The sequence below is a fragment of the Talpa occidentalis genome, unplaced genomic scaffold (genome assembly GCF_014898055.3).
Source record: "Talpa occidentalis isolate TD23 unplaced genomic scaffold, MPIMG_talOcc4v2.1 talOcc4.4, whole genome shotgun sequence".
NCBI classification, from domain to species: domain Eukaryota; kingdom Metazoa; phylum Chordata; class Mammalia; order Eulipotyphla; family Talpidae; genus Talpa; species Talpa occidentalis.
The window spans coordinates 16744241-16769971 of record NW_023604295.1 but is presented as its reverse complement, the minus strand read 5'-3'; the positions used below and the strand labels follow the sequence as shown (position 1 = coordinate 16769971).

The window sequence follows — 25731 nt, the reverse complement described above, 5'->3', positions numbered from 1 at the left end:
TGCTGTTCCATGCGGGTTAGCTTCCCTGCTGGGGATGGAACTCAGGCCTTCCAGGTGGTAGCACTGAGACTTAACCTCTAGGCCACCAGGGAGGTCCTTAATATGTTTCTTATACACCAGCACCAGTAGGACTTTATCAAGACAAAGTCTTCCTGTTCTTTGTTACATCTTACCTCATTGGTTAATCACATAAATTTTATTCCACAATTTTCTCTTCCAGTTTAATATTCTGGTCAAAATTAAGTTGATGTAGAACATTCTCAGAATTAGTTTTATGATATATACATTTTATATTTTGAATGCTTGTATTATATAAACAATTTAATTTTTATGTTGACATAATTTTTCTCAAATTAATTGCATCTTTTGAAGAATAAAAACTATTTTCTAATTTCTCATTTCTTTCAAGTAGAGACAGATATATATAAGGGATATATGCATTAAGGAATTTATATACTAAAATATTACAACCATGTTCTAAAATATGCTAATTTTCAAATTCTATTACAATATATTAAAGCATCTGAAGATTCAAAGGCTCAAGAATAAATAATACTTACTATTAATCTCTCTGCTGTCAAATGCAGTATATGTTGCAATAAACCCAACATAATCATTTTTATCAGATATTATAAGAAAGGTGGCAGTAACTTGGTTGGAAAAAATTCGAATTGTGCCAGGACTAGTTTGAAAAAGAGAAGCTGCAAAATAAAACGAATGTCTGTCATATGTACTTATCTATTTATTCATACATTTATCCACCAATCTATTTAAACTTTAATGTTTCAATCTATAAATCTGTTGATTTATCTATCAATCTATCTGCTACTACTCAGCACACTAAAATCATTGATGCTATGATTAATTTACTTTAATTGAAATGACTTCTCATAGGCATGATAAATATCCAATAAGATATATTTATGATTAAAAAAACACGTATCTTTTATTTTTAATTGTTAGCTACTGAGCTAAATACACAGATAAAAAGAAAATATGCACTCCTTTACTGACAAAATTCCTCTACACAATGCATGTTAAGCAGTTATAAAATTAAAAATTAGATATTCTCATGCCAAACTAATGCACTAAAATCAATGACAATAATAGAAATGAGTATTTATTTGGCTCTCTGCCCAAATAACTGTATGATCTCAAAATAAGATTGGTGACTTAAGAATTGTTTCTACAGAATTTTATATTGGATTTCTTTTTATCAATTTTCTCTGTGTTTTATACATTCAGAAAGGTTATGGAAGGCAGTGTTTAAAAGTAGAGTCTACAGTTCTTCAGCATTATTTTTCTTTGCAGTTTATTTTGAAAATGTTAATTAATATCCACATAAATCACTCAGTACAGTGATGATACATCAATGGCATCAAACAAAAGGTATGTATTATTATGAAGTGTCACATTGAAATCATTCTCAAATCTATAAAAATTGATTTGTTAGATACAATTCACTTCCATTACTCACAAACACAATTTGAAAGTCAAAATTATTAAACTACTTAATTGCTACTTTTATACAACATTTAATAATAAGTATTACTTGCAACCTCATCTTAACACTTGACTACTCCTCCCAAGCAGGAGGAAAACTAGTTATTTCCTGGACTCCATTTCCACATTTTCTTCTTCATCCTTATTATAATTCCTCTTGTGATTTCACTTCTATTTTTGTGGGCTACCATGAGTAGATCCACACATTTTGGGATTAGATGGAATAAAGTGGAGTGGATGCATGAATAATACTAGGGCATTCCCTGTTCTCAACTTCCATCTGCGACCATGTACAAAATGACAAATGGTTAGGTACTGACTATGCCACCTGCATCTACAGTTTACTGAGTATACATCCTGATCTAGTCATTGATTTAAACACTTTACAAGTTATAATCTTGTAAGAGACTGAAGAGAAGAGTGCATATTGAAATTAGGAGAAGATATTCTCTTAGTTTTTAACCCATTTGATATCAGAAAAAAATATATTAATAATTTTTAGGGTTTGTCTAAATTTTGCTTAATGTAGAATAACACAAAGCATAGTGACCAAAGATAAAATTATTTTTTTTTTTGAAATTTCCACATGATTATTAAGACATCAATTCAAAAGGGTATTATGTGAAAAATGAACCATTAATTAGAAGATTAATCACGCAGAAAACCAAATCATTATTTTTTGTAATGACCAGTTACACTTCTTTCCTTCAGTAACTTATCTTTCAAGTCCATATATGTTTAAAAATCAAAGGGAAAACATATCACTCAAAAATGTTTTCCATATATTTTCATTTTTGATAATGGTTTGTATATTTATTTTTAACTTACCTCTTAAAACCTTGTTTGTGCCCACACCTTCATAAATATCTAATACATCATAGGAAGATGTATTAAAAGAATCAAAGCTCAGTTTAATGGAAAGTCCTTGGTTTACACTAAATTAAAAGCAAAAAGTAGGTTATTACATTTTTTTAACAGTGGTCACAAATTTTAATGAATTCCTTTTTTTGCTAATTTTGATTTAAAAAACTAATAACAGGGCCTCCCCGGTGGCGCAGCGGTTGAGCGCTGGGTTGCGAAGCTGCGCGCGGCCTCTGCGGCGCCGGTTCGATCCCCGGCTGCTCCCCGGCCACCGGAGGAGGGTCCCACATGGCGCGCAGACCTCTCCTGCCGCCCGCTGCTCCCCTCAGCAGTGTACTTCGGTCCTTCTGCCTGCTCTGCTCCCCGCTCTGGCTCTGGTGAATTCTCTCACCCTCCCGCGCTTCTGACTGTACCCAGTGCTTGTATAAACAAAACAAACAAACAAACCAGCAAACAAATAAATAAAGCATGCCTCTATAAAAAAAAAAAAAAAAAAAAAAAAAAATAAAAATAAAAAACTAATAACATAGCTTGACACTCTTAGTGCATTTCAGGAGTACAGTGCAGTATTGTCAACCATAGACCTAGTGGTGTACAGCAGAGCTCTGGAACTTGTTCAACTTGCATTGTTACAGGGCAACCCCAATATGAAACAGGTTGCCTGACTGTGGGTCCTCACCCACACGCTTAAAGGGGACTTATTAATGCTAAACTGCAGGCACACATAAAAGGTTAATAAAAGGTTTATTTACAAGGGAAAGGGAAATGGAGAAATTAATAACTCAGAGAAAAAAGAGGGAGATAAATTTTTAAATGCATCCTACCTATTCCACTGACCTGGAATCTCAATGACCCACCATACTGATGAAAAGCCACATGCCATCAGGCCAAGAGAGAGACCCCTGGCCACATGGCTGGTTAAATGCCCAAACAAAAACATGGCTGCTTAACTCCACCCCCCAGGTCCTCACAACCCTCCCTTTGGTGATCATGAGATTTGTAGTTCCCAGCGTCTTGATGGAGTGGGGGTGGAGTCCACAACACCTGTATGGAGTTTGCTCAGGACATTCTTTCCCCCTAACAGCACGATTGAAACTCTCTACCCATTGAACAGCACTTCTCAGTCCGCCCAACCCCAGATGCCAGTGGCCACCATTTTACTTTCAGTCTACAAGTTTTTTTTTTTTAATTAATTTGATCAGGTTTTTTCTTTTGTGAATTTTTATGTTTTTCTGCATGTAAGATATTGTCATTTGTGAAGTAAAATTATCTAATTTTACTTCTTCATTTTTTATTTCTATGTCTTGTGTTCAATTTTCTTGCTTGGACTGATCTTTGAATTAAGAGTTGGAGTCAAAAACACAGAAACTAATTCAAGTGTTATCCAAATTATAGGAAAAAGAATGCATAGTATATTCTCTTTTAATATGCTATGACTAAAATCATATCAAAGGAAATAATCATACAGATGCTGGCATAAAAAGAAAGACACCAATCTGTAGCCAGGATACAGTTGTATGAAAACCAATTTTTGAAATACACAGACATGAATATGTGTTCTTCGCCTGGCAGCAATTGCTTTATGACAATCACAGAAAAAAAAAAAAAAAAAAAAAAAAAACACCTGCTCCAGAGCCTACTGAGATGACTCCATTCATTCATTAGACAGTATTGCTCATAAATGGAACACCTTTTTAAAAACATTAAACATGAAAGAGAAATTTCTTGGACAGCTTATTAGTGAAAAGAATTTATTTCATAGCAAATGACAACAATAATAAAAAATAAGTATACTGCTACAGGTGGTAAGACTTACTGCATCAGAGAAAAATTATATAATTTAATAATAGAGACTAGATGGCATTTTACCGTATAATCCACTGACAGACAACACTTGATTCAGAAGGCTTTGGATGATGAGTAGCCTGGAAGGACCCAGAAGATCCAGTCAACAAAAATTTTCCATCACAAACTGTTGCTGTGAAAGAATGGAAGTTAATGTTAGATTAAAAATAATCTTGGAAGATTTCTCAAGTAAAATGGGATTCCAATTGGCTAAGGAAGGCTTCACAGAGCACTGTGTGACATGTATGAAGAGAATTACAAAATAGAAATGATCAGTGGGTAGTAGATTACATCTCATATTTAAAATCTATTAATTACTTTCAAATACTCTTACACCAAGTTCTATAGAAAAACATTTTTAAATGCCATTTATTAAACACCCATGCATAAATTGTATTTTAGTATATTCTTTCATATTTGTAAGAAGATATGTATATCTGAATTATAAACTTCCAAATCAGACAAGCAACTGTTATTTTTTTTTTTTGTCTTATTTTCCCCATTACATTGGAGTTAGGGCGAATTTCAAATACATGTACTAAGTGTTATGTCTTCCTGAAAACAATTAAAATATGGCCAGGCAAGTGATATGCTTGGAGCTAGTGACCTGTAGGGAACCCATCCATCTAATTTATTTCTATAAGTACCCCTATGTTCATTGCATAACTATTTACAATAGCCAAGTTATGGGAATAACGTCAGTGCCTAAGAAAAGATGAGTAAGCTAAGAAGATGTGGTATTTTTACACAATGGAATGATATTTAGCCATAAAAAATGAAATCTTTATCATTTGGAATAATATGGGTATATTATACTCAGTAAAACAAATCAGAAAGAAAAAGACAAATATTGGATGATTTCATTCATACGTGGAATATGAAGAACCAAATCAAAGTACCTGACAAAATTAAATCAAAATAAACCCTAGAAATCTGACTGCAAAACTGAGGTTACCAGAGAAGTGAGGGGTAAAGTTAAGGGGAAGGAGAAGCAATGGACTATGGTGGAAGATTATGGGGTGATTTGCTGGTTGGTGTATTGTGGCAGCATACTTCTAAAGAGTTGTGAATCTTTGGGACCTCCCCTGGTGGTGCAGTGGTTGAGCGCTGGGCTGCAAGGCTGCCCGCAGCCTCTGCAGCATCAGTTCAATCCCTGGCTGCGGCGAGGGTCCCACAAAAAAAAAAAAAAAAAAAAAAAAAAAAGAAAGAAAGAAAAAAAAAATAAAGAGTTGTGAATCTCTACCCCTAAATCAACTTCACCTCAACAAAAAATAATGCAGTCGAATAAAAAAGAGCAGTGTCCTAGGAATGAATTAAATTGGATTATGATTTTATAGACTGATTATCGGCAGGAAACAGAAAAATAAACTAAAAAAAAAAAAGCAACATATAAACACAAGTTAAAGGATTAAACTCTGAGCAATCTACCATAGACCTCAGGAAAGGAAATAAAGAAAATTGGGACTTGTTAAGAGAACTGAATCTCTTTAACATACCAGAATACACAAAGACAATTAAGGCAATCTATATGCTTTCCAGATAAATAGTAAAATACGTGACTTTTTACTGCAGCACTAGATAATTTTCTAGATGGAAAAGAAAATTTCCTTCTTCACCCTCAACTCTCTTTTCATCACCAATCATAACATATAAATGGATCAAATAAACCCATAGCTTCGGTGATCATATAATCAAGCATATTACCTGCTTATATTTTATGTGACATATAGTCTTTCAATTATATAGTTCATTAAAAAGCATATGGACTCCAAGATCACAGCAATACAAGATAGTTCACTGCTGTTGTGAATAGTTCACATTTCATGAAGTAGAATCATTAATCCAATTAGTTCTAAAATGTCACTGTCTAAAATGTCACATAATGTTTATAAATTGTTTACTTCTGCACCCATCATTGTACTAAGGCCATTATATAAATATTAGTGTGATCTTCAGAATGACCCTAAAAAGTTTTTGGTGAGGAAACTAAGATACAGAAGGATTAAGTAACTAGCATAAATTCTCCCCGTTTCTATGTGGTAATTCAAAACCAGTCAGTATTTCTCTATAGCATGATGTTCCATAATACCTAATATTATAGTATATAGAGGAATCATTATGACATCACCCACTCTTTTACCTGAAAAGCAGAAGGCAGGAAGGGATTGGAAATGAAAGAAGAAACAAGAAATTTAAAAGTAAGCATTCCATCATTTCTAGCATTCTTAACTCGATCTTAGCCAAAAGGCTGAGAAGCGATTCTAGCATTCTTAAAATTAGAATATAGTTCATGTTTGCAACAGCATTCCACAGCAAATAGGAGGAAGGAAAAAAAATCCAGTAAAATAGGGAACAAAACAGATTTAAGAATTTGTAATCCTATTTGCAAAACTGGTCACATTTGAAATTATTCTCATCCATTCATTGTGTCTGTTTTGGGAACAATATCGACAACTTTGTGCTGACAACAGGATTTATAAATTCCCCAGAAGCTGAATTATGTCACTGGTGATGGACATGGTTGTGCTTGCTATATTGTTTTTGAATCCCTTCCTAAGCACGTGAGTAAAATGCACTTCCCAAAACGGGACCATGTGACTGAGTCTTATCAATAAATTATTGTGGAAATGACTGTGTTTGTTTCCAGATGTGATGTCTACAAAGATTTTCCATAACTTTCTTCCCTTGTCTGTCAGCAGGTTGCAAAGGATCCACGCAGGACTGTGAGCAGGAGAGGATGGTGGAGATAAAACTGGTATCCTAAATGACTACATACAGTATAATCCTTTGGCATCTTCTTTGGACACAGGTGATGGACACAGGTGATTTATTGTTAACTTACATTGCAAGTTTCTTTATTATGATATTTAGCCTGTCCTAAGAAACGTGATCAATTAGCCTTTCCAGTTTTCCATGAAGATGTTGATTTTTCATGGCAAAGGATAATCTATAGATCAAGTTCTGTAAAAATTCATTGGTGAACTACGGCATACGAGTAAACATCAAGAATATATTCATAAAGGAATTTTAAAATAAAATCATCATACTATGAAATTACTTAGAAAAATTCAGAATGCCTAAATATTATCATTTCAAGATCTAGCCTTGTGCTAGGAACTTTCTCACCTGTTCTTTCATTTAATAGTGGGATCTTTATGCACAACCTAATTTTATATAAGATAGTGAAGCAGGTTAAATGTTGAGAAAAATATAGAACCTGGACCCTCTGGTGGGGCAGCCGTTGAGCACTGGGCTGTGAGGGTGCCCTCAGCCTCTGCAGCACCGGTTCATTCCCTGGCCGCCAGTGAGGGTCCCACCAAAAAAAAAAAAAATAAAAAAATAGAACCCAACTGTGGCTGAGTAGAATTACTGGGTTTCGGATTGAAAATTTTTTAGACTTTCCAGTGCCGCTTCAGAAAAACATTTGAAGTAGGAAAGAGATAGATGAGCCTGTCAAACAATATCAGCCTTTCTGTGGAGTTATGAAAATGCCACCTGTAATGGGATGGGATTCATAAGGCATGTTCTTAGGGTCCACTCAGCTGGCTCAGTGTTTACTGATTGTGAGTTTGCAAAGGGCATTGAATTCCCCAGATATATAAATCAAACATGATCTATGCCCTCCACCAAGGTCTTTTGTACACCTATAGAGGGACATGCAAAACCATCTATGGAGACACTTGCCAACTTCCAAGCAGGCCTGAACATTGGCCAAAAGACTGTGAGTCAGCATCTTTCCGTCTCAGGTCAGCTAAAAAGTGAACTTTCCTGCTGATGCAATTCTAATCAGAAGAGAAAAACAATTTAAAGAAATTTTGGTTCAGCTATAGTCAGCAATAAGTTGTGCAAACCCAAATAACTAAATACTAAAAAAGGAAGCTGTGTGAGGAAGTCAACATTAATGTGACTCTATTAATAACACCAACTAGAATTAGAGCTCACAGCTGGAGCAAAAAGCAAGAGGGAGCAAAGGTCATTTTCATGTAGAGAGAATTCTCTTAATTTTCTGTGAATGTGGATTGATGGATAAGGGCTTTCATGTGGAAATTATGTTATTAGAAGTTCAAGCTGCTGAAGTGAAGTGCGCTGGGTTCTTGGGCTCATCATCATTAGTGATTAAATGATCAGTAAAACAACTGATATGTCTGACTCTTATTTGGATACAGGTTGATTGATTGACCTATCCACTTCTTCCTTCCACAAAGACTAATTTTTTTCCAAAGTAGACACACTGCTATCTTTAAAATACACATGATGAAAGATTCAAGAAAAATGGAAAAGGAATATATGAAGTTTTAAGAAAGGTAATGTCATGGATGGCTAGTCCATACACCAAGTTTCAATTAACACAAAACATCTGTCAGACAGAGAAGCAATAATGTAGTTTGATTATATCTTTAAGGCAACTTTAGAGAATTAATTCAGTTCTAACACTGAGGTTCATGTCATGAGATTATAGTGACTAAGAAAAAATAATTCATGGCCTTATCATTTATTTTTGAACAAGTTGTCACACCTGCTACTTCTATAGTTATTTTTTGATATGCACTGATATTAATTTATCATGAAATTTATGAACACCAATACAGTAAAGATCAAATAGCAGGTGTGGTTCTTTTTCTGAATATTCAATTCATCTCATCTATTCCACCCATTTAAAGTTCTTTGTGGTGATTATGTAGGCTTAACCTACGTGTCTAGCTTTGATGTACATTATTATTTTTGAACTGTAAATCAATATCACCTTTATTACCTCATGATGGCACACTTGTATCATTTTTCCCTAAAAACGTTTTAGAAACTGCCTGAAAACCATAGCAAAAAGAATGTTGCTTTCTTCTTTGAGTAATATAGTTATATAAAATAGATTAAAAATATTCTGTAGTCTGCACTTTCTTCCAATATACTCTGAGTGCACTTCAAAGTATGTAGTTAAACTCTGAAGGCTTGGATTTTATCCAAGAACATTTGATTTGGGATTGCTTAGTTAGAGTCTCTTTATCAAGTTGCCTTTTTGGGAGTTGCTACTGGGAAACACACCTGAGGCCTGTCTCTTACTGTATGTACCAAGTGGACAGGTAATCTTTAAAAGTTCAGTTTTATGAAGAGTTCATCTTTAGTTACTATCTGGCAAAAAGAGCAAAGTGTAATAAATACTAGAAGAACAAAGTAGAGTAAAGCCTAACTACAGTCTTTTAGGAATTAGTTGTGCTCAAGGTCATTTTTAAAATTGATTATAAACCATATCAAAAATCATTCAATTCACGTTTTCTGTTTAATTTTTGAAGAACAAACTAGAGATTAGAATCAGCTAAATAATTCCTCATGTTGCTTACCTATCTGTATTTCCATGTATGTGGTAATGTGTCATGTACTTGTGATGTAATCTGTCAAGTTACCTACCTAAAAAATGAAGTAAGTTAAGAGCAAATGTGTGGAAGTCACACAGAGCCAGGTTGGCATACACTAAGTACTTTAGAAGCATTAAATAATAATATAATCATCATCATCATCACTCAAACCAGAACCCAAATTTTAAATGAAAAAATGAGACATAAAGGATTAATTCATCATGGAGAAGTAAAATTCAAGTGCACTAATTACTATTTATTATTTTTATACCAAAAGATGAAGATAAGGAACAATCAAAATGAAGGAGTGCTAAATATTGAGTTAGAAGCTGTTAGGGTACCCAAAAAGGACTGATATGATGACATATTGGTAAAAAAAAAAAACTAAAAAAGCACTGAAATTGACAAAAGATTGGAACACGGTAGTAAGGAAGAAAAGTAATGCCCAACTCTTCCCCTTTCATGACTGACATTGTTTATCACAGCATCCTTTCAGTTACCAGTAGTGATCAAAAGGAATTCTGCATAACTAATTGATGTGTAATAATGTTCAATAAAGTTTTGGAAAATACCACTGTTTTTGAAAGTTTGTATTAAATTGCAATCATGACTCTTGTATTAAATATGTCATTCTCCCATGGTGTGTGTGTGTGTGTGTGTGTGTGTACATCACAAGGGAGGATGAAAATTAAAGGCGGGAAATGAGTGAGTTCTTACTTACCACATACTTTACTGTCTTCGTCTGAACCATCAGGACAGTTGACTTCTCCATCACAGAACAAATTGCGTCTTACACAAGTTAGCCCATCAGCACAAAGTCTTAAATGAGGTGAACATTCTACTGAGACATTTTCTTAAAAAAAAAAAATACAGGCTCAATATTTTAAGTTTCCTGCATGGTAGATTTAATTTCCAATCAATGGGAAATATATAATATTTTGATATTTATTATGTATTTTTGTCATTTAGGTCCTTATGAGGATATATTTTAATTTGAAATAAAAAAATTAAATAGGTACATGAAGTAAATATTTACTTCATGAAATGAATAGAGCATTTGTAAAACATTAGAATTCTAAACTTTAGAAAAAAGTATTTCTTTATAGATGTTAAATAGTTGCACCCTAATACTTATCCCTCCTAGGGTTATTGAACATGTTAAGTGAGGCAATTAGAATTTTTATTACATCATCTGCAGTATCTAATGACCCCTTCATTTTCTTATAAATTTATTCTTTGAAAATACAGTGGCTAAAGTAAAGATTTGCATTCTGCACAGCAAAACTTGTTAACAAAGTTAACTTTATTTTATAGCAAAATAAAGTAATTCCAGCACATTGCTACACTGAGCACAAGGGAAAACCAAATCTTATTCCATTCATTATGTCTTTGCTTCTAGTTAGAGGTCATTCGCAAGAAAGCTGTAAACATCCTCTAAAATGTTCTCTGTTGTATTTGGTCAAGGATGTGATTGATTGGTATTACCCAGATTGTTCTGTCCTACACCTCTTCCTCTTCCACATAGCTGGTTTAGAGATACCCAAGAAACACACTTTATTTTTAAAAATTAATTTGGAAATTTTAGGTGCAATTATAAAATTCTTACATGACAACTAGGTAAAGATGTATGTTTTTATATTCCCGTGAGGTGAGAATGTGAGTATTTTGGTCTGTGATTAAAATAATGATGGATTAAAAAAATCTTTAAGCTCAATAGCATTCTTCATTATTCTTAATCTTAAAATCAGCACTGTACTGCCATCTGCTGGGTTTTAAACATATATTTGATTCTGAAATTTTTCCTTTGCTTCATAAAATTATTGGAAAAATAAAACTATTTTTGTCAATAGATTTTCTGAGGTAATAATTAGGAACATGTATGTGCAGCATTTCTGGGTATATATAAAAATAATTTAGACTTTAGTAATCAGTCTTAATATGGATAAAAACACGTGGAGAATTCATAGATCACCTAAAATATAATATAAGGCAGAATAAAAATCAGAGACATTTCCAAACGACAGGACACCACCATATAAGAGACTAAAATATTGGCAAAAATGGTATTAAATAAACCCACAATTATCTATAACTACTGAATGTGAAATATTCATCAAGAAAGTAAACTTAATTATTGTGTCCCTAATCCATAAAGACATAATGTCTGTAGTATTTCATAAAGCTTGATAAATAAAACAAGAAAAAAGCATTCTATAGAAACTCTAGGTCTATTTTTAAAAAAGTAAATAGAATTCTAAGTATTAAGCATTTGAAAGTATAGATTTGGGGATAGAGCTAAGAAGCACAATTTGGCTGTTCTGCTCTCTAAGGATACATCACCTCCAGATGGTTCACATCTCACTTGATTGCCAATTTTGAGCTCTGTAGGTTGACCCTCAAAACCACACTTGTAAATGACACCACTTAGGATCCTTTGATTTCATCATTGATTATTCAATCAGTCCACAAATATTTATTGTCTAATATTGCTGACATGGATTATTAAGTGATGGAGATAAAAGAATGAGTAAGAAAGTAGCTCTATTCTTGTGGAGTTTGGGATTTTGTGGAGGTCCAACAAACTATTTTTAAAAATGAGGTATAAAATGTGCTATGGGAACACCCAGCATTAGCCCATCGGTTTCCTTCTGAAGTAGAGTTTGATTACATCTTCACATAAGGTTTTAAGTGTGTTGAGAAATGCACGAGGAATATGGAATGTTTACATTACATTACAAGAGCACATCGATGCATGGAAAACAGGTAAATCTAACATCTAGATGGCAGAATGTTTTCAGAATTTATAAGAAGGAGACAACTTGGTGCCAAATCTGGGATGTTTTTTAAAAACTTTGTAATATATTAGAAATGTTTTTCTATAAGCAATGACTTTGAAATTTTATATATATATATGTATGATATGGCCTTTCTATGTTTCATTAAGACAATTCTGAAACCATGTAGAGAGAGGAGACCAACTGAGAGGTTGTTTCAGTGGTCAAGGTGAAACTTAATGAGGGCTAGAACTCTTGCACTAGCAGAGGAAATGAGTCATGGACTCAATTGCTATTTTACAAATAGAATTGTTAAGTTTTAGTGACTAGATGGACTTGAACAAAGGGCTGTGGAAAGAGGGTATTAAGGATGATGTCTATACTTTTGTAGTGACGAGCTCAGTTGCAAATAGTTGTTAGTCTCATCAATAATTATAAGGGACATAACTGGGGGAGTTAGAAAATGACTGTTTTGAAGTATTTTTAATTGATGGTGAAATATGAGATAGTCTTGTATAGGTTGTATTCTAGGTCTCTCTAGGCTATTCCTCTGCTTGCTCCACAAAAAAGAAGTTTCTCATATTGAAACCAATATGGGAAATACACACAAACACCCACACATACGTACATGCATGCATGTGCATGTGTGTTTTTTAAAAAGGAAGTACATTTTAGGATTTTATCAGATTGTATCTTCACCAATCTTCTGTTTTCCTCTCATCTTCACATATACATATACATTATGATTTCTGACAAACTCATTGACAAAACATTAACTGTTGTGGAAATTAGTAAGATGCCAGTTTTTTAATATGACCACCTTTTCCCAAAACTAGAGTTCTTTCACTGTGGACAATATTGTTTCTCATTTCATTTCTTAATAACAATAGTTGTTCCTGGGCCTCCCCGGTGGCTCAGAGGTTGAGCGCTGGGTTGCGAAGCTGCCCGCTGCCTCTGCGGTGCCGGTTCGATCCCCGGCTGCTCCCCGGCCACCAGAGGAGGGTCCCACATGGCGCGCAGACCTCTCCTGCCACCCGCTGCTCCCCTCAGCAGTGTACTTCGGTCCTTCTGCCTGCTCTGCTCCCCGCTCTGGCTCTGGTGAATTCTCTCACCCTCCCGCACTTCTGACTGTACCCAGTGCTTGTATAAATAAATAAATAAGTCTAAAAAAAAATAAAAAAAAAAATAGTTGTTCCTGTAGTCTCATTTTCTAAGATATCTGGATCAAACTGTACTTCCAATAGGGATTTATTAAGAAGGGAATTAAGAAATTCCACCTAAAGAAGTGTGCACAAGAAAATATTAATTGATTCTGTTTATTAGAAGCTGAATAGGAAAAAGACATGCACATATTTTTATATCTAGATGACATTTTATCTTCAGGATTCTATTCTTTAGCATTTCATGAAAGCTCACCAGTAGATTATCACTATTTGAAACTGTGCAAATGAGAATTTAATAATTATCAGTTAATATTTGTGTCATGAAAGACTCAGTATAAACTCTAATGTAATGACTTAAGAGTAATCGGAAGTCATAGGTATTTCCAGTGACCCGGGCCTATTCTATTTCCCACTCTGTCTCTGGTGAATCCTTTTATCCTCCACTTATTCTATGCAAAAATAAATAAAAGAATCTCCTGTGCCTAAAAAGACTAATCCATTATTATTATTATTATTATTTTTGCTCTAAACCAATTATAGTAACCGTTGCACACAAATAATAGTTTGAAGATATTTTGGAAAACTAAGATTTTTTATTTTCCCTATTTTTAAATGGGCTGATGGTGTTTGGCGACCAAAGCTATTTGAAACAAATTAAGCTTACTTATTAGTGGCAGGAGAATGCAAATCCATGCATGTCTGCCTTTAGAACAAAATTCATTTTACTACACTTCATTGGAAAAATAGACATCACTTTACAGAAATAATCATTCACTTTGATAGAACAAATTCAATCTTTTTAGAAAGACTGTAGCTGATCAATCCAAATGAAATTACAGTGCAAAGATACTTTAATAGTTCTGATATCATGTGGCAGGACTGTCTTAAATTAGAAGAGAGTGTTTCACATTATATATGTTGTTCTTTCAAATGCAGAGAAAGAAAAGTACCTGCAGTCACAATATACTTGCTGTTAGATAAAGTCCTTGTGTCTCAGTCCTGGGACAATTCAATTGAGGAGCATCATTCTATCTCAGCGGCTCTTGACCCAATTTCTTGTTCTTCGCTAAATCAGCTAATTCTTTTTCTTCCACCCCCATGCCCTTCCACATAGTGGAATTGGAGCAAGATTGCGTTTTGTACAAGATTTAGTAAGCCCATGATAGTGAAACTTTGTTTTTTTGCAATCATTGCTCACACAGTAAGCAACAAAGGACTAGAAAAAGCTATACTCTAGAAACCCTTCAAGCCTATGAACAATGCCCAGAACAGCCCCTCTTGGCTCTCACGAGCACCTAAGAAATCAATCAGTATAATGCACCTGAGTTCCCATCTCTCTCCTCCTAGGTTCCAAATGGGTTAGTAAAACTTTACAGTAATTGGCAACAAAGGCAGTTGAGCAACAGAACATAATCCTCATGGACTTTGTACCTGCTATCATATAAAAATTCTCTTTGGCAGGATTTATAATAGCACTAATGCCAGGTATATGATGCATGCATTTGTTGATTTTTCACAAACTCTGTCTTCCAGGCATATAAAAATGAGAATAAACTTAACATCCCTGAAAGGCATATTCATAATAAATTACTGCTTGGAAACTGGTTTTCAAGCTTAATTGTCTTGTTCTCCTTCGTAAATCTATAGTATCTTGCTGTCTGAGAGGAATAAATGGGAAAGATGATTGGGGACTGGTATAGTCCTTGGATCCAATAAAAGAAGGAATATGCTATTTTGTCACCTACTTATAATAATTCTTTGGGAATTGATTCAAATAATTTAATAGTCTCAAATAACAGAAAAGTTTTAAAATGGATTTTTTTGGTCAAATTCATGATCAGATTAAAATGAACATTACCAAGTACAATTACCTTGTTTTAAGCTTAGTTCAGCTTTTGGATAGGTTTTTAAAAACTATCCAACTGCTTTCTTCTAAGTCAGAAGGGAGAATGGAGAGACCTGTAGCCTTGTTATGTGTCTCTCTTTCTGCCTATTATAACATGAGATGATCCAGTAGAATCCAAATGGTCTTTTTTAACCCTCATGACCATGCTCTAAAATACATATTTGAATCATTATCTTATTATCTTCAGATAATAAATATAAAGTTCAAAAGAAATAGGTAGCTGGCCAAAGACCACATGTCAAGTAATTGCTTATAAAAGTGTGAGAGATGGGACCAAACGTGTACTGATCCTATTCCTGTAGTTCACACATAGGAACAGAGATTTATTCTCTGCTTTCTAAGAGAGAAAAATATAGGGGGAGTATTACCCCATGCTCTCTGTCTCACCATTCACCATGGCCTCCAAATAGAGGAAACTGGTTCAGCTATTTATATTTTAGCAGGTTTGTTTCCTGGATAATATGGGAGAAAATCTTAAATCCAAGGAATTCTTTCTTTAATATATATGATATATATTCTTTATATATACCAGAATTAGGCACAAAGTAGACCTTAGTGAAAAATTGCTGAATGAATGACTCCAAGGCTTCTTTGATACTGGATTAGCAACCAGTGGTATGTTGAGAGAGAGAGAGCAAACATGTCTAACTTGTATGGGGAAAATAAACAAAGGAAAAAACTGTTTACATTGAATGAAAACTACTTTCCTTTTAAAAAAGCATGTTGATCCTAATGGTGTCATTCTTAGCAATAGATAATATCACTATCTAATAGAGGAGGGGAGTGATGTCAGGCAACCCAAGCTTAGCTTCTAAAATAAGGTTCACTTTTTGTAAAATTTTAGGCTAAACCTGTAAGCTTTTGTACTCCAGTTTTCTTATCTATAAAATAGAGTAATATTAACTGCTCTGTTATCAGAAACTTCTCAGGAACTTAAAATGAAATATAAGTGAAAACTATTTTAACATGATAAAAATAATATTAAAATTGACCTGGAGATGCCAGAGAACTGCTAGTTTATAACAATAGGTGATATTAAGATTATTGCTGTATTTTTATTTATTTATTAAATTATTTTTATTGTGGTAACTTTGGAGTACAAAACTGTATACAATTTAGCGGTATAAATTTACATCTCTTTAGACACATGTTATACCTCACCCACCATCAAAGCACCCATAATCCTTTACTATAGGTCACTAAGCTCCCACCCCACTTTGCCCTACTCTCCACCGTTCTCTTTTAGCTTCACTTCCATATTCATATTCACGGGTCTTTTTTGTCTATTCCTTAGAATAGTTATGTTCATAACCAGAACATAGTACATTCATTTAAAGAATGAGTATTTGTTCACTAAGCATTTGTTATGTGGTGACACATTACACTATTTTCTTTCTTTTATTTTTATCCTTTATATTGGTTTTGATAATACAAAGTAAAGTTTAAAATTTTCTGATCAGTAGTGGGCATCTGTTCAGTAGTTAGAAAAATGGAATGAAGAATATGCCAGAATAAAACAAAGCTATCACTAAATCTTGGTTCTTCTTTCTAAAGAATGCAATGCAATACATCCTGAAAGTCATCATTTGCTTATCATTTAAACTTTCTTTTTCTCATTCCTAGTAACTTTACAAATATCAAGTCTTCATCTGCAAGCCCACATGAGCAGAACCACATTTTGGGATGCCACACACATATTCATCATATATGTATATATATGTATAGAAACAAGCTTAAAATATGAAAGGAACATTGAAATTAGAAATGTGTATTCCTGATATATGTGTATTCCTGATATATAATTCCTGGTTAGGCATTATGAGCTCTGCAATATTTTGAGCTATGCTCTTCCAAACCACATTTTCACATTTTAATGTGAAAAATAAAATTCTCAGAAAGAGCTACAAGAAAAATGAATGCTTTCTTAATATCATGGAGTATGATAATCATCAAGTTACCTTTTTTGAAATGCCATAACTACTGACCTGAAGTTGTTATAGAACTTACTGTAATTAGATTCTTCAAAGATGCTGGAATGAAGATGATTTAAATACTGGACTTTTAAGCATATCACAAGACATTAATGATAGTTTGAATATTCATTCAAAGGGTGTCTAATTCTATAGAGTTTCCATTTTATCTTATCTCATGTTGAATGCTATTATTTAATTGTGATACCTTTATTAAATTTCCAAAATCTATGTATTTATTCTATGAAACTTACCTCTGCAAAAAGTTTGTTTTATTTTCCCATTCAGAAAGCTACTTATTCATTAGAGTTTTATATAATAATTTATATTGAAACTAGATCTTAGCCTACCTGGAGTATAAATTTGTTTTATGACAAAACATATTAAAATCATCAATAACAAAATAATCTTATATATAATAAATATCTACTAGGACCTAAGCTAATAGGTTTGTTCTACTTTAATAATCTTCATTATCTTGCTGCTGCAACAGATGTATGGAAGTTTCTAAAAGTTATGTGGTAGATAATTGGTGAAGGGAATTAAAAAGCAGTGATACTTTTTAATAAAAAGATAATACTTTAATTATTGTTTAGTTTGATTTGTAAGTACTGTATAAAAATCTGCAGTACTTATGAAATTTTAAATCAATATTAAAGTATAATAAATTTGAAAAATTACATGATAATAAAGAGTATTAAACTGAAATAGATTGATGTCATGTCTATGAATGTGTTTTAACAAAGTCCAACAAGTTAAAATGTGCCTTGAACTTGAGCATATTCTTGGTTTGATTGATATAGTTATCACATTCATAATGACTATTCTAATTTAACTCTGTTATGTGGTTTTATTGAATAAATTAGTATTTCTTAAAACTACAAACTCCTTTCTCCCTAATAGCCCAACTGTAGGAAGCCATGAAAATGAGTTTTGAAATGTCTACCACAGCAGATCTTCAAAAATCTGATGCACATTCAAATAAACATAGCAAGGGGACAATTTTCAAGAAGAAAGGTGACTATTAAAATTAATCATCAGGTAACATTTTTTGAAATGCCTTAAATACTGGCTCAAAGGTTAAACCATTATAAACAAGTCCCAGATTACCAAACTATCTTTGCATTGATCTTTTCACCTGTACTGTGGAGTTAGGAAGATATTATATATCTATATAATCCTATGTAATAGGATTTATGTGAGTAAATGTGTTGCTAGGTAAAGCTAATAACAGTAGCAGTTTTCAGGTCTTGTGAATCAATCAAAGACTAGAAACAGTATTTGCTCTAGCAGCTGTGCTGAAGGGGATCAAACCATAGATAGAAGAGGCACTAAACATGTTAGCTCTCTTCTCACTGAGCAGGTAGGAGACTTAATGCAAGTATATGTAACAAAACTATGTGAACATTAGTTTTCTTTCATTCCATTTGATGTGCATATTTATATATTGATTAGTTTTTTAATATTCAAATATTTCTAAATCCAAAGCAAGGAATAACACAAAAAGACCCCAAGGTTTCTCTATAAAGGATTGTGGGCCTGGACAGGACTAGAAAATTATTATTGAAAACCAAACACAAATTGTCAATGTTGAGTTGAACTGAATGGAGGAAAATTAGAATGGAAAATTTGGAATGATGAAAGCATTCATAGACATCTTGACCCACTATAATTTTTGATGTTCTGTGTCTCTCTGCCTTTAATTTGTTCATATCTTAAAATTACTTATCATTTTAAAAATAAAGTTTAAATTTGTAAATAAGTAATTGGGGTGGACCAAACTCATTGACTTTGTTACTTCTCTCCTTCTTTTAAATTCTCAAGTAACAACTGGACTTATCACTTGACTTAGTTTTAATGTCTCTAGAAAGTAATGAGTGTCATTTTCTAATGGAGGGTTCCTGGCCAGAGTATGTTCGATGACTGCTAAGTATGTGATGAGACCCAAAAACATTTATGTGTTCCAATATTTTCAGAATCTTTTGGATATGTGATATTTTATGAACTTTTTCTCTTTGACAGTTTCCTTCAAATACAGTTCCTCTTGCATTTCAGGTTTCTCATGTAAATGTATTACTTCAGGCAATAAGGCCTTTTCCTGAAGTCAAGGGCAGTTCTGCTTCTTTCTCGGTATACAGCTAGAATTTTAATTTCATAGCTTAATGATTCAAAGAAATCAAAAAATGTTCACAGATACCTGTGATATGAACGCTGTTCAAATCAATATGGAAAGTGGCCAGTTGACTGGATTTATTTGCTTCAATGCCGTGTATCAGTTCTTCTTTTACATTTTCATCTGATACCCACTGGGCAAAGAATAGGTCAAATATAGCTATAACGCTGCCTTTTCTGCAAAGCAAAAGATGACATAGAAGGTAAGAGATAGGTTTCTTCTAGTGATTTGTGCTCAATTCATATAAGATGTCTACGAAATTTGCTATAATTCTCTATAGCATGACTTTGATAACCCTCATTCTATTGTACCAGATTTTTTTTCCAAATATTATCTTTATTTTTTTTTACAGATGGAAAAAAATAATAGAAACACAAAATGTTTTTCTAAGAACATAAAGACCTAAAGTAGATCGAGGAATAACAATCTTTTGAGTTATTTTTCTGACAGCAAGATTATAGCAATTAATTTATATTTATTTTTTCTCTCTTTTTAATATAGCATGTCAATGTATGCCCTAATTTTCAAGGGATGGAAAGAAGACAATCATATCTGGGATGTGCCATTCAGTATTCTGGTAAAGAGTTGAGATTATCTTGCCTACATCATCTCAATCATAGCATTCGAATTCAATTATAGGACCAGAACCATGTTTTCTTCATGATTATTTGTTTATAGGTTAAAGAAATATAAAAATGAATACATTTTTGGCTGTTACTTAAGGGATTTTCCCCTTCTGTCTACATTTCTACTTGCCTCTTGCTATCCTTTTAAGATAAAACCACTTGAGAGACAAATTAGTTCTACTTTTTATTCTGTTCCCATTGGTAAAGTATATTACAGTATAGTAAAGTACAGAACCAGAGTAAACTTGGATTCTCAAGAGACATAAAAGGAGAATCAAATTTGGCACTGAATATTTGCTGATCATATCCTTGTGATATCTGTAAGTTAATGAGATTCTTGAAGGACTTCATTAACTCTAAGAGAGTTCTTTATCTGTCCATATATCCCTCTTGACAGAGCCTAGAATTTTTTCCCCTCCTTGACTTTATATAGGATCAGAATGTTCCTGAATCTTTATATTAGATTAACATTGCCACTCAATAGAATATTTCTTTTTTAATGACTTTAATACTATTTAGGTTTAGTGTCCAGAAGTGATTGCTTTCTATGTAACTCTTTTTTATTTTAGAAATGAACAAGATATTTTGATTAAAAAAATCTCATTATTAACTTCTATTAAATAATTTCAAAATGTTGGAATTTTTAATTTTTCAATCATTTGTTTAAATCATAGTAACAAAATCCTGTAAATAAGAAGGCTCCTTAGTAATTATCTTATTCAGTATTGCCAAATTTACCCTTACATATACTTGCTTGCTATCTTTAATAAGGATACATTTTGTCACAGACACTTTTTATAAGCCCTTCCCCACTTAATTCATTTTTCCATGATGACCCATTCTCAATTTTGAGAATAACTCTATATTCTCAGACTAGGGGCGATTTCTCAATCATTGTTTATGTTAATGATGATTTTATTGTGGCCATCTGACCAGATCCTGGTCAATGGATCTGAGGGTACACTGATGAGAAACTTCTAGAAAATATTTCTAAATCAAATAAAATGAAGTTTCATAGTGGATTATTAAGCTTTTTGGACATGATTATGTCTACATGTGGTAACTAGAACTGCCACATCATCTTGGAACCATGAGATGAACTTCTTGGCAAGCTAAAGATAGCATAGAAAGAAGGAAAGCATATACATTTTTTTATTTTTATGCCATTATCATCATTGTGCAGAGAATTAATGTCCACTGAAACTTTCAGATTTTTTGTGAAGTCAGATGATTTATTATTTAAAGCACTTTTAATCATGTTTTCTGTAAATTGCAGATTAATGCATAATTGGCATATGCTCAGATCTTACCTCATTTATTTAAACGAAGTTCAAGAAAAAAAGAATTTATTTTTACACCTGATGGTGGTCAACATTGTCATTTCAGGAATAAGAAGACTGAGAGAGTAAAATAGGTAACTTTACCCAGAGTCATACAATTAATTAATATCCAAGATAGGAATGAAACCAAGAACCTCTATTTTCCAGATGTGTTTTTATAAAGTTCTCATACACCCCCTCCCCCAACACTACTGCTATCGACCTCATGATAATATATTTCAAAAGAAAAGAGAATACAATGCATTTACCTAGATGCGGGGCCAGGTTTTTATTGTAGTACATTGTTATCATAATAATATAACCAAGTAGATGAGGAAGATAACTAGTTGAGTTTTTTTTAGAGAAGGGAAAGATATTTTATTCTCTCCAAACATTTGAGAGATAGATTCTTTCCTCTTCTGCTTTCTCTTCTATTCCCCCGCCTCCTTCTTTTCCTTTTCTTGCTCTTCCTCTCATTTCTTATATTGTTCTTTCTCTTTTTCCTCTTCCTCCATCTCCTTAACCACCCTCACTACTCAAGCATTAAATGGATAGAATTAAATATGACTAAGATAAAGCGAGAGTAAGTAGCATCCATTAATTTTTCTGTTTTGAATTTCACATCTTTGCCCATGGGTTACACACTACTTTTAATTGTGATTAAATCTTTTTTTTTATTATTATATAATTTCTACTAATGTAATTTGACTGGACACTTGCTTTTATTTCATTTAAGTTAGGGAATGGAAAAGATAAGATATTTTTAATAGAGAAATTACAAATCTGGAATGTTCCTTCATTGAGTTGAAAGCAACTGGCTTATCTTATCCTCAGACATATTTTTTTAGTTAAAAATGTATTTTCTTAGTTGCAAATTATATATTGCATTTAATAATTTACACTTTGCAAGGACAGGAGCTTCCTACCCTGTATTCATTTGCAGTTGTATTCTTTAAAATTTTTTTTTCTTAGTGTAAATGTTGAGATAAGAGAGATGTATAGTAGGAATCAGCAAAACCATAATAAACATTGTGTTTCACCTAATGAGAAAGCAAAGCTGTTAATTTAATGGTTAGTAATGAGCTTTATTATTGTCGTCATCTGATTATGTTTATTAAGGTAAATGAGAGTATTTTTGTAGGAAAACATATTAAAAAACACAATAGGTATTTTCATCTCAGAGTACTTGTTCCAGCAGAATATCTGAGTCTTTTTTCTTAAGCAGATAAATCCTATCATTGTACAGGGGACCTGTGTGCAATAAATCAAAAGGTTTCTTATCTCTTATTTTCCTTAATGATATTGATAACCTTTAGAGCTGCTGAGTAAACAAAAGTCTTTCCTTTCCTAACTTTGTGATTCATCTGTGCTCAAAGGGCAAAATAAGCTGCATTGGCTACAAAGGGTAAACAGTACTTTAAAACAAAATTCAACTGCTAAATGCTGTCTGAGTCAGAGCCTTTGCACAAAACAGAATTAACAGAAAATGTTTCCAGAGAAGAACAAGCCATCTGGCTGTCCTGCAGAGTGGTTAAACACACAACACTTAAACACACACACACACACATACAAATTTTGGCAAGGGGCAGGAGATGGCATCAAATAATATTTGTAAAAAAATTAAGAGATAGATGAATGGGTAAGTTTAATAACTTCAGCATCAGCAGTGCTATGTAAATTTGACCATACACACATGCATGTGCAGATGCATATTGTGTGAATTTAATTAAAATCAGCAACAAAAAGGAAAAAAAAATAGGTATTTTGCCTGAAGGGGATGGTGAGTAGCAAGGAGGGGGCCCAGTAGATTATGGTGGATTATGGGTGCTCTGGTGACTGATACGTTATGGTAACATACATGTGGAGAGGTATTCTGTATTCATTCATACCCCTAAGACATACAATATGTTTTTATATACATATACATATATACATTACCTCAAAGAAAAAGATTTAAAATAAAATGAAATAACTTACTCTGTGTGTGTGTGTGTGTGTGTGTGTGTGTGTGTGGCGGGAGGAGGAGAAGGGTGAGAGAATAGAGAAGGAAGAAAACATTTGTAAAGGAATTTTTAGATGCTTTTTTTTTTTTTTTGCAGTTGGTGTGGATAGTAGCTGAGAACTCAGCTATTTCTGTTTCCTGATTTTATCAATTGGAGTTTACACTTCAAATAGTTTATAAAGTTATTTAGGAATCTGCCACTTTTCCCTTTAAATGGAGTATGTCTTTTATATATGATTATTTAAAGTAAACCTAAATGTTCTCTGTCTCTTTCCTGCTTCTGATTTCCTTTTTCTATCCACATCACAGTTTCCTAAATTACCAATCTGAATTTATCTTACGTTTTCATGGGATCCCTTCACAGTGCATCTTTCAAAAACTCACTTCTGATTAGAAGTAGTTCAGTTATCAATGGTGAATGTATACTAATGATATTAGTATATCTCTATACTAATTTAGTATGTTATTTGAGAATCACAATAAAATATGTATCAAGGTTTAGCCACTTAGGTTTAGCCACTCCTTATAAAAGAGGAAAATAAATAATTCATTAACTCAAATAATTAAATAATTTCAAACACAATGATTTAACTACTTAGAGAATGAAATTAAATATAAGGGGAAAATGCCAACATATAAAAACTTACTTTTAGCAAATTTTCCCAATCCATTAAAATACAGTTACCCCGCATGTTGTAGGCAAAGGGTTCCATAACCTGCCCTGGACACTGTGCTTGTATGGATTTCACTGGGCAGATCCTTAGGAATGATAGAGAGGTGTCTGGGAAGCCTCTCCTTAAGGAATGCTAAGACCTTTGAGAATTAAATCCCAGTTGATGTTTTAATGCAAATGTCCACAGTCAATCCTTTACCATGTTGGGAAAAAAATTTTGATTCTACACACTTGAAAGCAGATAAATGACTGAAAAGTGTGGCAAACAGTTTTTATGCATGGCCTTATCTTTACAGAATAAATGTTGAATGGATATTTATAAAATATTGGGAAAGATAAAATAATGAACTTTTCCTAAGAGTCCCCGTCTCCCTATCATCCTGTTATAACCTTAACTATAACCCTGTCTCCCTATAACCAATACACAAGGTTATGAGAAAGAGTAAGTCTTAGACAACACACGTAGACATCTCTGTACTGTAGATTGGAATAAGACAGTAGGAGGAGGTAGGGGTGGCTGGATTAAGTCTCAGATGCTGTGGAAATTCAGTGTGGTAAAAAATGATAAATATAAATAGGCAAGAGAGAAAAGGGAAAGGAAGGTAAGAGGAGAAAAGAATGGGAAGAAAAATAAAGAGGAAAATATTTTTAACTTTTTTGACATAAAAGATAAAGTTTCCTGCTTTTTTTTTTTTCATTGTACCTTCCACTAATAGGATATTTTGTCCAACAGTAAGTGGCAAGGACTTAAATTTCCTCCACTCATTGAGTAATCCTCATTTGACCTTCATTATTTTCTAAGCTTGATCTCTTTTGACTTGGCTTTGTACCTCTTACTTTTGACTTGAACTTTGTCCCTCTCTATGGTTCCTGAGAACTAAATTCTCTTTTACCAGGATCAGGACTGTTGTGAAGATCATATACCAAATACATTTGTCACCAGTTTCTCTGATTCATTTATTGCTGATTTGAGATAGGAAATTAACTTTTTCATAAAGTCAATCTCATTGTGTTTCATTGACCTTGAGTTTTCTATTCCTCCCACTTGATACAGTTTAAATATCTGTATGTTCTGATTATAAATTATAAATAGTATGCAGACTATTTCTCTACATACTACTTACATTCAAAGCCAGTCCTCTCTATGTGTTTCTGCAGAAAACATGTTAACATAAGGTCAATTATACAGAGTTAGTTATTATTATTATTATTTACTATTAATATGAAAGTTTATGCTGTACCACTTTTCCCAATCCTCAATAAAATTTAGAATGTCACCACTTTTCCTAAATATAGTGATGCTATTTTATGAATATTAGTGAAAAGATCACTAATTATGACTCTGTGAAAGGAAAATTTCCACTCTAGTGAAAGGAAAATTTTGAGCTATACTCACGTAAATTGTAAAACTCTTGAGTGTTTATATATATTCTTCAGATTACTTGATTGAAAGATCTCATCCAACTGAAAAAAAAAAATTAAAAAGAACATTAAAGATTTAAACTTTTATTTAAAACTAACCAATGTAATTTTTATTATAAAATTATTTATTATAAATAATTGGG

The 25731-nt window shown here is 32.9% G+C and overlaps 1 protein-coding gene across 1 annotated transcript in view; it reads right to left on the bottom strand.

Annotated features, from left to right (window-relative positions):
* Positions 1 to 25731, bottom strand: part of TMPRSS15 (transmembrane serine protease 15) — an 88756-nt gene that overhangs the window by 59101 nt on the left and 3924 nt on the right. The window contains 6 exon segments of the mRNA XM_054701143.1: positions 561 to 701; positions 2332 to 2438; positions 4234 to 4342; positions 10282 to 10413; positions 19571 to 19722; positions 25563 to 25630. Of these exon segments, the coding sequence (XP_054557118.1) occupies positions 561 to 701; positions 2332 to 2438; positions 4234 to 4342; positions 10282 to 10413; positions 19571 to 19722; positions 25563 to 25630 (709 nt within the window).